The 16,358-nt window shown below is 44.5% G+C and overlaps 2 protein-coding genes across 2 annotated transcripts in view; both read left to right on the top strand.

Annotated features, from left to right (window-relative positions):
* Window positions 1-16,358, top strand: part of PAQR5 (progestin and adipoQ receptor family member 5) — a 617,270-nt gene that overhangs the window by 419,279 nt on the left and 181,633 nt on the right. The gene's annotated exons all lie outside the window — the stretch shown is intronic.
* The window catches only part of GLCE (glucuronic acid epimerase), a 35,929-nt gene that overhangs the window by 8,766 nt on the left and 10,805 nt on the right, over window positions 1-16,358 (top strand). The window contains exon 2 of the mRNA XM_077473531.1: window positions 13,622-13,864. Within this exon, the coding sequence (XP_077329657.1) occupies window positions 13,622-13,864 (243 nt within the window). The remainder of the gene's footprint in view (window positions 1-13,621; window positions 13,865-16,358) is intronic.

Here is a 16,358-nt window from a genome sequence, read left to right as displayed (position 1 = left end):
TAATTCTAGTGCTCACCCCTCCATATAATATCCACCGTGATCAATACAAATTATCTTGTATCCTGTGTGCGTCTCCACCCTAAACAGAAAATGTATAAATGTCCACTTGAATAGTGTCCACGCTCCGAGGTCAGCGTCGTATCCAATACTCAACTGTGATTCTCAATCAAGATCTTCAGTTGTTTATACATCTCCACCCAACGTTCAAAATTCACCAACGGGCTCCACCATGATTTGACTCCCAGCATTCATCCGTCATGCTTTCATCTTAGTAGATTGGATCTATTATTAAAAAGGTCCAAATAGTGCTTTTTCCCCATCAAGGGGATAATCATCATCAAAGGTCCAGGCATACAAAACGATCCATCCTCCTGAGGGTCACTCTTACTGTGGCTTTACCTCTCAGGTCCAACCATACATTAACACAAACGGCAGAGAGCGCTCATAGTGCTCACTGTAACCCACTCATTTATTAAAATCTCAAAAATAAATAAAAATGAACTCACGTATACGCTTCAACACATAAAGATGCAATGCATTTTGATTACCTAGTCATCTAATGCTCACCCCTTCTGCAGCTCTTACTTCACTTCTAGCGCTCACCGCTCTTTATACCTAGAGTAGTCTTTCTCAACCTTTTTTACTCCAGAGGAATCCTTGAAATAATTTGCTGGTCTCTGGAAACCCCTGCTAGGATTAGTTCCTTGGAGGTCTTCGGGGAAAATGCCCCATGCATTGGTGGTGGTCAGTTGGAAGAAATTGCCCTTTACAGTGGTGGTCAGAATGTCACCCTTGCACTCATGCCGCATGGTATTGGACCTGAAACTATTCAGGCACAATCAGGTGGTGAGTTATTCAACATTCAAGGAACCCTTAGCCACCTTAGAAGGAACCCTTAGGTTTCCACGGAACCGTGGTTGAGAATGGCTGACGTAGAGCGATTAACTTAAAAAAGCCAGAGCTACTCAACTCAATTGACCTAGAGGGATGCTTTTGGCCAGTCATGGCTTCTGCAGAGGATGCTTCATGTTGCTGTCCACTCCCTGTACATAGAATTCCTCTCCTGTTGCGTCCTGATGTCACCCAGGAGCTCCGTCCTATGCGTTTTGTCAAAATGACTTCATTAGGGCCACTCAGAGATTGCTTTACATTTTGTTGAGAAAATGCGTTCTCTGGAGGCAGCAGGGCAGCCTCTCAATCTGAAGCTAGCGGAGATCACGGGAATAGGAGTCCCTATATATACCAAAATTTCCAGCTTCTAAAGGGACCCCACAGGTATGGTATATACGTAGTTACATTGGTCCAAGCTAGACTAAGGTAACGATATAATATATCCATACCTGGAATCCTTTGAAAAAGTTAAATTGTAAGAGGAGAAGACTGTGCGTGGTGAAAGTTGATAAATTTTAGGCGGAATATCAGGGGTATATGCTGGATCAGCCTTTTTCAAACTTTTCCCCCTACGGGAAACCCTTGAAATCATTTTTAGGTCTCGGGGGAACCCCTGCTAAAACTAATTTATTGGGGATGAGTGGGAAAAACGTAATTTACGGTGGTGGCCGGTTGGAAGAGTGCCACTCTTACAGGCAGTCAAAAAGATCATTGGTGTCCTATAGCTTGGCTCTGCCACATGGCTTTGACTCCCAGAACTATCCAGGCATTGTCAAATGGGAGGTCAATTAGCCACAGCTCAAGAAACCCCTAGAAACTTCTGGAGGAACCTTAGGGTTCCATGGAACCCTGGTTAAAAATGGCTGTACTAGATTAATAAGAATTAATTTACTGTCTTTGAGGTGGAGTATCAGTACATTCCATACATAGTAGGTGAGGTCGAAAAAAGACACAAGTCCATCAAGTCCAACCTATGTTTGTGATTATATGTCAGTATTACATTGTATATCCCTGTATGTTGCGGTCGTTCAGGTGCTTATCTAATAGTTTGTTGAAACTATCGATGCCCCCCGCTGAGACCACCACCTGTGGAAGGGAATTCCACATCCTTGCCGCTCTTACAGTAAAAAACCCTCTACGTATTTTACAGTTAAACCTCTTTTCCCTCTAATTTTATTGAGTGGCCACGAGTCTTGTTAAACTCCCTTCTGCAAAAAAGTTTTCTCCCTATTGTGGGGTCACCAGTACAGTATTTATATATTGTGGGGTCACCAGTCCGGTATTTATATATTGTGGGGTCACCAGTCCGGTATTTATATATTGTGGGGTCACCAGTCTGGTATTTGTATATTGATATCATATGCCCTCTCAAGCGTCTCTTCTCCAGAGAGAATAAGTTCAGAGCTCCCAACCTTTCCTCATAACTAATATCCTCCAGACCCTTTATTAGCTTTGTTGCCCTTCTTTGTAGTCGCTCCATTTCCAGTACATCCTTCCTGAGGGCTGGTGCCCAGAACTGGACAGTATACTCCAGGTGCGGCCGGACCAGAGTCTTGTAGAGCGGGAGAATTATCGTTTTATCTCTGGAGTTGATCCCCTTTTTAATGCCAATATTCTGTTTGCTTTGTTAGCAGCAGCTTGGCATTGCTGAGCCCATCATCTACTAGGACCCCCAGGTCCTCCTCCATCCTAGATCCCCCCCAGAGGTTCTCCTCCCCCAGTCTATAGATTGCGTTCAGATTTTTGCCACCCAAATGCATTATTTTACATTTTTCTACATTTGCCATGTAGGTGCCCCCCCACCCCATTCATTTGTTCAGATCTTCTTGCAAGGTTTCCACATCCTGCGGAGAAGTTATTGCCCTGCTTAACTTATGAACGTCCGTAAATACAGAGATTGAGCTGTTTCCCCCATCCCCATCCTCCAGGTCATTTATGAACAAATTAAATAGGATTGGTCCCAGCACAGAACCCTGGGGGACCCCACTACCCACCCCCGACCATTCCGAGTACTCCCCATTTATCACCACCCTCTGAACTCGCCCTTGTAGTCAGTTTTCAATCCATGTACTCACCCTATGATCCATGCCAACCAACCTTATTTTGTACAGTAAAAGTTTATGGGGAACTGTGTCAAATGCTTTTGCAAATCCAGATACACCACGTCTACTACGGGCCTTCCTTTATCTAGATACACCACGTCTGCGGGCCTTCCTTTATCTAGATGCACCACGTCTACGGGCCTTCCTTTTTCCAGATACACCACATCTACGGGCCTTCCTTTATCCAGATACACCACGTCTATGGGCCTTCCTTTATCTAGATACACCACATCTACGGGCCTTCCTTTATCTAGATACACCACATCTACGGGCCTTCCTTTATCCAGATACACCACATCTACGGTCCTTCCTTTATCCAGATACACCACGTCTATGGGCCTTCCTTTATCCAGATACAACACATCTACAGGCCTTCCTTTATCCAGATACACCACGTCTACTACGGGCCTTCCTTTATCCAGATACACCACGTCTACTACGGGCCTTCCTTTATCTAGATACACCACGTCTACGGGCCTTCCTTTATCCAGATACACCACGTCTACGGGCCTTCCTTTATCTAGATGCACCACGTCTACGGGCCTTCCTTTATCCAGATACACCACGTCTACGGGCCTTCCTTTATCTAGATACACCACATCTACGGGCCTTCCTTTATCCAGATACACCACATCTACGGGCCTTCCTTTATCTAGATACACCACATCTACGGGCCTTCCTTTATCCAGATACACCACATCTACGGGCCTTCCTTTATCCAGATACACCACGTCTACGGGCCTTCCTTTATCCAGATACACCACGTCTACTACGGGCCTTCCTTTATCCAGATACACCACGTCTACTACGGGCCTTTCTTTATCTAGATACACCACGTCTACGGGCCTTCCTTTATCTAGATACACCACGTCTACGGGCCTTCCTTTATCTAGATGCACCATGTCTACGGGCCTTCCTTTATCCAGATGCACCACGTCTACGGGCCTTCCTTTATCCAGATACACCACGTCTATGGGCCTTCCTTTATCCAGATACACCACATCTACGGGTCTTCCTTTATCTAGATACACCACGTCTAAGGGCCTTCCTTTATCTAGATACACCACTTCATTATAGTTTTTTGTACATCTGTCTTTGAGCATTCGTCTGATTTTTACTTGGTAGTATTGAGTGTATATTAGAGAGTCTGCAGACTTTCTAGCAAGGAATTAAATGTCACCAAGCCTGGACGAAGAGCAGGGACATAACTAGATCTCTCCCCTTGTTCTTGGGAAGGGAAATTTGGGGGCCGGACAGACGGGACAAATGATTTTGGTCATGGAGGAATTTGACAAAGTGGCCCCAGAAAGCGGCAACTCGAGTGTATTGTCAGATGTAGATAAATGAGACGATGTGAAAGAGCACCGCAGGGTGATGAGGGTCCAACTTCCTCTGAACCGAGTTCACCTTTTAGAAGTTATAGGAACAGTGCACAGTGTAGACTTGTGTTAGACATTCATGGATACAAGGTGAGGAATTTTGCAGAGACTTTAAGCATTCTTCCCATTTCTCATCAATGGATGGTTTATCCAAAGGCTCGGCTTTCAGCAAGCGGTTCCATTCTAATGTGTACATAACAGGGAGATCTACATTCACTGGCCCCTTTATTAGGTCCCCCTTGCTAGTAGCGGGTTGGACCCCCTTTTCCCTTCATTCTTGGTCGCAGAGATACAACAAGGTGTTGGAAACGTTCCTCAGAGGTTTTGCTCCATAGTGACATGATAACATCACACAGTTCCACCACATCCACCGCATCCCAAAGGTGTTCTATTAGATGAGATGTGGTGAGTGTGGAGGCCATTGGAGGACAGGGACCTCATTGTCCAGTGGTGAGATGATTGGAGCTTTGTGACATGGGGCATTATCCTGCTGGGAGGAGCCATCAGAAGATGGGGACACTGTATTCATAAAGGGATGGACATGGTCACCAACAATACTCAGGTAGGGGGTGGTGATTAAACCATGCTCAATTGGTACTAAAGGGCCCAAAGTGTGCCAAGAATATATCTTCCCCCCCCCCCCCCACCATTATACCCCCACCACCAGCCTGAACAGGTGATACCCCATCCCCCACACCATTACACCCCCACCACCAGCCTGAACTGGTGATGCCCCATCCCCCACACCATTACACCCCCACCACCAGCCTGAACCGGTGATACCCCATCCCCCACACCATTACACCCCCACCACCAGCCTGAACCGGTGATACCCCATCCCCCACACCATTACACCCCCACCACCAGCCTGAACCGGTGATACCCCATCCCCCACCACCATTACACCCCCACCACCAGCCTGAACCGGTGATACCCCATCCCCCACATCATTACACCCCCACCACCAGCCTGAACCGGTGATACCCCATCCCCCACACCATTACACCCCCACCACCAGCCTGAACCGGTGATACCCCATCCCCCACACCATTACACCCCCACCACCAGCCTGAACCGGTGATACCCCATCCCCCACACCATTACACCCCCACCACCAGCCTGAACCGGTGATACCCCATCCCCCACACCATTACACCCCCACCACCAGCCTGAACCGGTGATACAAGGCAGGATGGATCCATGCGCCAAATTCTGAAGGTCGGAGCTGAAATCCAGAATCATCAGACCAGGCAATGTTCTGTTGTCCAATTTTAGTGATCCTGTGCCCATTGTACCCTCAATTTCCTGTTCTTCGCTGACAGGAGTGGCACCCGGTGTGGTCTTCTGCTTCAAGGTTGGATGTGTTGTGCATTCCGTGATGGTATTCTGCATACCTTGGATGTAACAAATGGTTATTTGAGTTACTGTTGTCTTTCTATCATCTGCAACCAGTCTGCCCATTCTCCTCTGACATCAACGAGGCATTTTCCTCCACACACGGGATATTTTCTCTTTTTCCCACCATTCTCTGTAAACCCCCGAGAGATGGTTGTGTGTGTGAAAATCCCAGAAATACTCAGACCGGCCCGTCTGACACGTTCAAAGTCACCGAGATCCCCTTTCTTCCCCATTCTGATGCTCGGTTTGACCTTCAGCAAGTCGTCTTCACCGCGTCCTAGATGCCTATATGCATTGAGTTGCTGCCATGTGATTGGCTGATTAGCTATTTTTGTTTCCAAGCAATTGAACAGGTGGACCTAATAAAGTGTCCGGGGTGTGTACATGTCTCGGACTAGACTGTAAAAAAAAAAAAAAAAAAAAATGTAAACTCTTTAAGCATTCTTGCCGTTTTTATCACCTAGGGAGGAGTTCTGTAGATCAGGCTTAAAGTGTAATTCCACTTTTGTGACCAAATTGGGATAACACTGACTTGTTTTTGTTAGGCAGAAGGGAGGGACACCTAGAGAGAAAAGGAGGAAACTGCTCACCCCAAGTAATCTACAAAAAGGGAACTCCTGGTGGGATCAAGTCGGGGGTGTTTTTTAGAAGTCTTTAGGTCCAGAAGATATTATACAACAAGATGTGATTGGTAACTATATATGAGTGGAGTTCTGCCATTTTTAATTTTTTTAAAGCGAGCAACTACAAATACTGCAGCTGCTGACTTTTAAAATATGGACACTCACCTGTCCAGCGCGCCCGCGATGTTGGCACCCGAAGCCGATCTGTCGCTTGGCTCTGGGGTGCCGCCGCCATCTTGGGTATGGGAATCAGGAAGTGGAGCCTTTCGGCTTCATTTCCCGGTTCCCTACTGCGCATGCGCGAGTCACGCTGTGCAATAAGGAGCGGTCCCTGCTGTCTCTGGGATCCGTGTGTTTCCCAGCAGACAGCGGGGGGCCCCGCAGGAAGTCATGTAAATACCCGCAGATTCTGCAGATATTTATGCCTGGAAATGAGTGCAGATACCTGTACCCCCCCTCCCTCCCCCCTGAAAGGTGCCAATTGTGGCACCAGAGGGGGGAGGGTTCTGATGAGCGGAAGTTCCACTTTAGGGTGGAACTCCGCTTTAAGAGTTTTTACTATTATTATTATTACCTTTTTTATGCTCGTGCATGAATTTCAATATGTATAAATTTCCTCATAGCGAATGAAGAACACCCAGCGGGGTCGAAACGCGTCAGTGTTTGCATATCACCAACATTTTTTATGTCCAAATGTTGTGTATTATTACATTTAATCACATTTGTGCTGTCTTTTATATCTCCTGCACCACAGCTCATGTTTTAATTGTCATTGTCTACTTCTTTTTGACAATTGTCATTTAGTAAAATATTAACCTTTTTTTAAATCTATGCAATATTTTTCTATCTACTTGCTGCCTTGAAACCCCCCCCCCCCCCCGGGGGGGTACAGTTCCCTTTTTTGTTTTTGTTCCGTGTCCTAGAGAATGAAATGGCGACTCTTGCAATTTTTTCCTGTCACACGGTATTTGTGCAGTGGTTTTTCAAAAGTGATATTTTTTAGGAAAAAAATACACTTTAATGAATTTTAATACAAAAAAAAAAAAAAAACGCAAAATATAACCCAACTGTTTGGTAAAGCGTGTATATATATATATATATATATATATATATATATATATATATATATATATATATATATATATATATATATATATATATATATATATATATGTATATGTATGTATGTGTATATATATGTATGTGTATGTGTATATATATATATATATATATATATATATATATATATATATATATATATATATATATATATATATATATATATATATATATATATATATATATATATATATATATATATATATATATAATGTATATGTGTGTGTGTATATATATATATATATATATATATATATATATATATATATATATACACATATACATATGAGTTACGCCGAGTAGATAGGTACAAGTCATGTCACACTTTAAAATTGCGCACACTTGGAATGGCGGCAAACTACGATACTTAAAAATCTCCATAGGTGACGCTGTAAAAGAATGTACAGGTTACCAGGTTAGAGTTACAGAGGGGGTCTAGCACTAGAAGTATTGCTCTGGCTTTAATGTTTGCGGCGATACCTCACGTGTGGTACACACGCCGTTTACATAAGCGTGCGCCAATTGCATGTGTGTTCACTTCTGCGTGCGGGCACAAAGGTATGTCCCTTTTTTTTTTTTTTTTTTTATCACTTTTGTTCCAATGTAGACATCACTTGTAATAGAAATAAGGTTGACAGGTCCTCTTCATGGAGAGGTCTAGGTTCCAGAAGACCCCAAATCTCTCCTCTACCTTTAAAAGCAAAAGATATATAAAAAAAAAAAAAAATAATAATAAATTTTTATCTTTTTGCTGTAAAAAAAAATTAGACCTAGTATTGAAGTTTGTTGCTATTCTTCAAGGGTGTGCAATTTTAAAGAGTGACAGGTTGGATATCTATCTATTCGGCATAACATCATCTTTTATAGATTATAAAAATATTGGGATATAATAATTTTTTTTTTTTTTTTTTACATTAAAATTCAAAAATGTATTTTTTTTTCCAAAAAATTGTGTTGGAAAAACTGCTGCGCAATTTCCACGTGACATAAAAAATTGCAACGATTGCCATTTTATTCTCTATGGTCTCTGCAAAAAAAAAAAAATCTATGTTTGGGGGTTCTAAAGTAATTTTTTTTAGTTTGTAATCGTGTAAAAAAAAAAAAAAATAAATAAAAAATTGCAGAAAAGGCCTGGTTAGCAAGTTTTTAAAATGTTGCAGAAGGTGTTTTTTTTTTTTTTCCCCACCTTAATGCATTCTCTGCCAAGTAAAAAAAAAAAAAAAACCTGAGTGCAGATGCCCCTACCAGACCCCAACGCTCCCTCTCCTTTCTACGCACCTGAACCTGACCTCAATTCAGCACTGTGCAGGACAGTGGCTCTCCTCCCCTCCCCCATCATAGGCTCAGAAATGGCAATAGAGACTAGAGCTGCACAATTCTGGCCATGAGATGAGAATCACGTTTTTTTTTTTTTTTCTTTGCTTAGAATAAAAAGATCACGATTCTCACAACGTAAAATCTTTCACATTATACAAAAAAAAAAAAAATTGGGCTAACTTTATTAGTATTATTAGTAATAGCCTCAAGCACGGCGGCAAGTCTGATACCTAGCCCCACCTCAGGATCAATACCCTGATCAGGATCATCATCTTAGGCCCATAGTACCATCAATAGCATCCACAAACCATGTGCTACTTCAAATACTCAGCTGAAGTTCTGCACAGACTAAGGAACATCAACACCACATTGCCATCTTCCATACAAAAAATACTTCAAAGAGAACAACTATTAAAAACCGGACGACAAGCAGCTCCCATCCACAGGAAGACATCTACTCGACCACTACAATTAGATTGCGCCTTGATTAACACCAGGTCTGCAGTCAAACATAGACTGGAAGTACACGACTTCATCATCGAGAACAATGTAGACTGCCTCTTCATCACCGAAAGCTGGTTAACCTCTGACTGCAACACCATCCTCACCGAATTGGTGCCGGAAAACTACAGGATCCTAACCGAACACCGGATAGGGAAAAAAGGAGGAGGCCTAGCAGTGATCTTTAAAGGTCACCTGGATCTCACTAAACCATCATCTCAGAACCCAGTGTCTTTTATGGAAACCCTGACGCTACATTTTCAAACAACACCCCATGACACCACTCATATTCTACTGTGCTACAGACCACCGGGACCAAAGTCCAATCTTCTTTCACCCCTCACGGAATCCTTTGCAATGCACACCCTAAAATTCAAAAATTTCCTGGCACTCGGAGATTTCAACCTTTGGGCAAACGAGCCTAAAGACCCCATCGCAACTGCCTGCATCAATCAACTAGAAGAACTGGGTCTACAGCAACTGATAAAGACTCCCACGCATGGGTCAGGACACACCCTGGACCTCATTTTCAAACAGAACATCAACGTCAACATACTCGACAACATAACTCTGCCATGGACGGATCACCACGCCATCAAATTCAAAATCACTACCAACATGACCAACGCAAAACGGAAACCTGTAACAACGCACTGGACCAGATCGCATAAAAAACTGTACTCCGAAGCCTTCAAAACCACTCTGTCCAAAAAAATATCTACAATAACCTTAAACCACTCTACGGAGGAAACGCTCAACTCCCTGAACAAGGCATTACTGCAATCAGCAGACTCGGTAGCACCACAACGCAGGGCTCTCATCAGGAAGAAAAATGCTGGATGGTTTAATAGCTCCCTCTCCGTACTAAAGCAAGAACGCAGAAGAGCGGAAAGAACATGGAGAAGAAATCCCACCGAGGAAAACCTATTTAACTACAAAGGTCTGACAGAGAATTATCGGAAAGCAATCTTCAAAGCCAAAAAGGACCACTTCTCATATACAATCTCAACGGCCACAAACCAACCACAGGAACTGTTTAAACTGGTTAATCAATCAATGAATCCGGTGTGCCTAGAACCCCCAGAAAGCGAATCCCAGGATTACTGTGACAAACTGTCGGATTTTTTCATCGATAAAGTCAAAACCATCAGGGAAACAATTTGTCAGAAGAAAACATCCAACCTCAGCCAGCAAATACATAAAGAGGATGTCCGCACCAACATACCGCAACCGCCAAAATTTTCACTATCCCCAATTACCGTAGACACCGCAAAAAACATCATTAATAAACTGCGTGACAGTACCTCACCTATTGACATCATCCCCACAAAACTACTGAAAGAATGCTGACATCGTGGCTCCAACCATAACCCACCTCATAAACCGATCATTCCACGAAGGGATTGTTCCCAGCATCCTCAAACAAGGCATCGTCAAACCTCTACTCAAGAAACCAAACCTGGACCCTCAGGATCCAAACAACCGTAGGCCGATTACAAGCCTCAACACCATTTCTAAGATCATGGAGAAAGCTGTAGTACATCAGCTACAACTTCACCTGGATACTCACAAACTCCTGGACCCGCTGCAATCAGGCTTCCGCCCGGGTCATGGAACAGAAACGGCTCTCCTCAAGATTTGGGATGACGCCCTCGAAGCAGCAGATGACGGAGAGCCGTGTCTCCTCGTACTGCTAGACCTAAGTGCAGCGTTTGATACAGTAGATCACAATACTCTACTCGTCCGCCTCACAGAAGTAGCCGGAGTCCAAGACATAGATCTCCATTGGTTCGTGTCCTTCCTAGGAAATCGGTCACAGACAGTGAAACTAGGAAAATTCCTCTCCAAAACTCGGGCAGTCACCTGCGGAGTCCCTCAAGGCTCTCCGTTGTCACCCGTTCTCTTCAACATTTACATTCGCCCACTCCTTCAAATCATCAGATGCTCAGATCTCTGCTTCCACTCTTACGCTGACGACACGCAACTTTATTTCCGGATCAATGGAAAAAAAGATCACCAACAACAACTTGAAAACTGCCTCAAATCAATAGAGGACTGGATGACCACCAACTCCCTCCAGCTGAACCAATCAAAGACAGAGCTTCTTATCTTACACCCAAATCATAAGCCCGCAACCAAAACCTCCTGGTCTCCACCAACCGTCTTTGGGCAGACTATCTCCCCAAAGACCAAAGCGAAGAGTCTCGGGGTTATATTAGACGCACAAATGTCAATGGATGCGCAAATAGGATCTGTAGTCAGTCGATCTCACCATCTGCTGCGAATGCTTCGCAGACTCATCCCTTTTATCCCAAAGAATGACAAAGCAGTGGTAGTTGGAACAATCATTAATTCACGACTGGACTACGCAAACTCGCTTTACATAGGATTACCACAATATCAACTTGCGCGATTACAACTGATCCAAAACACGGCGGCAAGGCTGATAACAGGAAAAAAACCCTGGGAATCCATTTCTCCTTCACTGAGGAGCTTACATTGGCTAACCGTAAAAAATCGGATCACGTTCAAGACCTTGTGCCTCACCCACAAATGCGTGCATAGAGAAGCTCCGCAATACCTAATGGAGAAAATAAATCATTACACACCAAACCGCAGTCTTCGATCAGCCAACAAAAACCTCCTCCTCGTGCCCAAAGCCCGGTATAAATCCAAGGGGGATCGGAGATTCGCTGTCCAAGGGCCTCGGCTATGGAATGCTCTACCAATCAACATCCGCCTGGAAGAAAATCACCTGGCTTTTAGGAAAAAACTCAAGACCTTCCTCTTTTAGCAGATGATCAAAGCTCGCCACAGCGCCTAGAGGCGATTCAGTTCGCATTGTGCGCTATATAAGTATTTCATTCATTCATTCATTCATTCATTGGTTAGTTTTTTATTATTATTTTTTTATTCATTAAAGTGATTTTTTCCCAAAAAAATTTCATTTGAAAGACCATTGCGCAAATACAGTGTGACATAAAATATTGCAACAACCGCCATTTTATTCTCTAGGGTCTCTACTAAAAAAATTATACTTAAACTTTAGTGTTGTTAAACTTTCCTCATTTACACACAGGTCTATTCCTTTGACAAATTGTTACACACTTTATTTGAGTAGTAGCAAACTTTTCCATTTAAATTGTTACAATGTTTAGACTTAAGTTCCACTGCTAAAGAATGTTGTGATTCTTGGCAGACTGTCTGTTGTGTTTATTTTTATATATTTTTTCTTCCTTTCTTTTGAGGGCTGTGGCTTCAGAAGAGCAGAGAGAATTCTTTGTATAGAAAGAATCGTGAAACACTTTAAAGCGGAGGTCCACCCTAAAGTGGAGCTTCCGCTCATTGGAACCCCCCCCCCCCCCCCGGCGCCACAATTGGCACCTTTCAGGGGGGAGGGGGGTGCAGGTACCTGTACAGTACAGGTATCTGCACCCACTTCCGGCGTTGATTCTGCAGAAGGTACGCCCCTTTCCGCAGAATCTACGCTCCTTTCCGAAAGTCCCCCGCTGCCTGCTGGGAAACGGATCCCAGAGACAGCGGGGACCATCCTTATTGCGCAGCGCGACTCACGCATGCGCAGTAGGGAACCGGGAAATGAAGCCGAAAGGCTCCACTTCCTGATTCCCATACCCAAGATGGTGGCGGCAGCACCCGAGAGACGATCGAGAGATCGGCTTCGGGTGCCGACATCGCGGGCGCGCTGGGCTGGTAAGTGTCCTTATTTTAAAAGTCAGCAGCTGCAGTATTTGTATCTGCTGGCTTTTAAAAAACAAAAACGGCGGAACTTCCGCTTTAAGTCAAGGAAAAAATTTACGATTAATAGAGACCAATGGCTCCCGCTGCTGTCAGTCACAGCCAGGTAGTGGGGGGCGGGGCCAAGCTGCGCTGTGTGCATCTATGAACACACACAGCCAGCTGGGGAGTGAGCCTGCACAAGTGTCCCCAGAGCAATCGACTTGCCATGGTGAGGAGGAGGAGCCAGGAACACCGGCAGGGAACCTCAGAAGAGGAGGATCGGAGGGCTGCTCTGTGCAAAACCATTACACAGAGCAGGTAAATATAACATGTTTTGGTTTTTATTTATTTTTTATTTTAAAAAAAATCTGGGTTTACAATGACTTTAATAGACCAAATTAGATCAGATCTTGCGCGATAGCATCCTGTTGATTTTAGAACATTTGGGATGGCTCTGCCTAAGCCAAGCATGCTTTCGTTATCTCTCTGCAATCGCTGTGTTTGCCATACCGTGTGGATAGTCATGTATACTAATTGTTGTGTCCTTTTCCAGGGGTTCCCTTGTCTACCCAGTGGGGTCCACAGGGATATTTCTACCCAATCCAGATCGCCCAGTATGGGTTGAGTCACTACAGCAAGAACTTGACAGAGAAGCCCCCCCATGTGGAGACGTATGAGAAGGCCGATGAGAAGAGTGAAGGGGTGCTTGGTACGTGGTCTGTGCCTAAAGGAGCTTCTGTGACCACCGTCTACGACAAGACCAGAGGGAGTCACGTCAGGAATTTTGTGGTTCCAGGTGAGTTGCGGTTTTTAAAGTGAACCTCTACTCCTTAAACTTTTTTTACAGTTATATTAAAGCTGAATTCCAGGAATTCGGGCACTTTTTAAAACGTGCAGTCACACTATGAGTTAAAGTGGAGCCTCCTAAAAGGGAAAGTTGCACTTTAAGGCCTCCTCCCAAACCACCACCCCCCACACCTCTTCTGCACCAAATTGCACTTATTTTTCGCCTACGCTGTCTGAGCGGAAGTTCTTCTCTTCCCCCTTCCTCCCGTCAGTCTTCTGGGACACATCGCAGGTCCCAGAAAAGTGCGGGACCATTAACAATGCGTGGCTCGTAGCAAGCTGTCACAGTTGGGTGCCCACGGTTGAGATGCCAGCGACAGAAGACCGAGGGAAGTAACGGCTTGGGTGGGCGCATCGTTGGGTCGTGGGACAGGTGAACGTTTTTTTTTTTTTTAAAGTCAGCAGCTACAGTTTTTGTAGCTTCTGACTTTCAATAAACACAAAAATGACTGGAGCTCCACTTTAGGAGATTTCAAGCACCTCCTTGGACTTCAACGTATCTGTGTTTTATATTTGACAGGCTTCTGGCTCAGCCGGAGCATACACTGACACTCAGGGATGTGACAGAAAGAGAGAGAGACGCACACAAAGCAGCTTTGCCTGCCACTCCCCTCTGCTGCCCATTCACAGAAGCCTTTGTATTTTGTGAATGAGTTAATTTAATACAAAGGTTTCTGTGATTGGGCATGAGGAGGAGGGGAGGGGCAGGCACAACAGCTGCCCGGACTCTGTTGACTCAGCCGGAGAATACACGGACACTCAGGGCTGTGAGAGAGGAGAGAGTGAGAGACGCACACAGAGCAGCTTTGCCTGCCACTCCCCTCTGCTGCCCATTCACAGAAGCCTTTGTATTTTGTGAATTAATTCATATAATACAAAGGCTTCTGTGATTGGGCAGGAGGAGGGGCAGGCATAACAGCTGCCCAGACTCTGTTAAAGATGCTTAGATCTTCAGCATCAGTGTGGGGCTCCTCGAAATGGAGCGATAGTCGTCTTCCAGATGTAAATAATGGAGATAAGCCCAGGAGATGTCATGCACCTCCTTGGATTTAACTCATAGTGTACTTTATTTTTACATAGGAGCCGAGTTCCTGGAGTTCAGCTTTAATGCTTATTTTAATCTTGTATGGTATCCTGTGTGTGCAAGTCAACAAAAATAGGGGAAAACTCTCATTGTTCTGTAGTCACCTGCGATGCTGGGTGCTGTGATCGGTTTTGCTTTGTTTTGTTTTTATCTTTGGGAGTAATAACAAATAGGCTGTTTTGTGTATGACATGGGGGTACGGGGGGGAATAAAGATTCATAGTTCTAAATAGGGATGTGTGGATACCAAGCACTTGCGTGATTATCGGTACATGCGCAAAACCGATACTTTGCAGTGCGAATTGCGTCAATACAAAATGAACTGGCTCAAATCGCACTGCAAAGAATCGCATGCAATTTCCAATGTGTGTCTGTAAGGAAAAAGCGCCATCTAGTGGACAGTTTTTTTTTTAAAAATGGTAGAACTCACAGTACATACATATTTGGGCAAATGCAAAATCTGCGTAGTGTCCCGGTCCCGCCGATGATGGCAAATCGCGGCCGCTGGAGGTGCTCACATGGCTGGAGGAGATGTAGAGGCGATCCGCCCCCAAGCTGACATCGCCCTATACCCACAGGAGTCCCGGAACTTCCCCTCCAGCCCTATGAACACCTCCAGCGGCCGTTATTTGCTATCGTTGGCGGAACGGGACACCTATGTAGATTTCGCATTTGGCCAGATATGTACTGTGAGTTCTAACCTTTTTAATAAACTGCCCACTAGATGGCGCTTTTCCCTTTACACACACACACACACACACACACGGGGGGAAATCGCATGTGATTCTTTGCCGTGCGGTTTGCACCATTTTTTTTTTGTATCCACTCAAATCGCACCGCAAAGTTTCACTACTCTGTATCGGCGAGTACTTGATCGAAAGTATCGGTATTCACCAATAAAGAACTGGTATCAATGCAACCATAGTTTTAAATTACCAGTTCAAATGCTTAATTTTTCCCCTTGAAATCACTGCCAGTGTGGGGGGACGGGGGACTGAGCCACCATCTGTGTTCCATAGACAGAGGAGGGAGAATTATTGTTCTCCCGCTATACAAGACTCTGGTCCGGCCGCACCTGGAGTATACTGTCCAGTTCTGGGCACCAGTCCTCAGGAAGGATGTACTGGAAATGGAGCAACTACAAAGAAGGGCAACAAAGCTAATAAAGGGTCTGGAGGATATTAGTTATGAGGAAAGGTTGTGAGCTCTGAACTTATTCTCTCTGGAGAAGAGATGCTTGAGAGGGGATATGATTTCATTATATAAATACCGGACTGGTGACCCCACAATATATAAATACCGGACTGGTGACCCCACAGTATATAAATACCGGACTGGTGACCCCACAGTATATAAATACC

Source organism: Lithobates pipiens, unplaced genomic scaffold (genome assembly GCF_037356315.1).
Source record: "Lithobates pipiens isolate NorthernLeopardFrog02 unplaced genomic scaffold, aLitPip1_a1.2 Scaffold_8, whole genome shotgun sequence".
Taxonomy (NCBI): Eukaryota; Metazoa; Chordata; class Amphibia; order Anura; family Ranidae; genus Lithobates; species Lithobates pipiens.
This window is presented reverse-complemented; position numbering and strand designations above follow the sequence as displayed.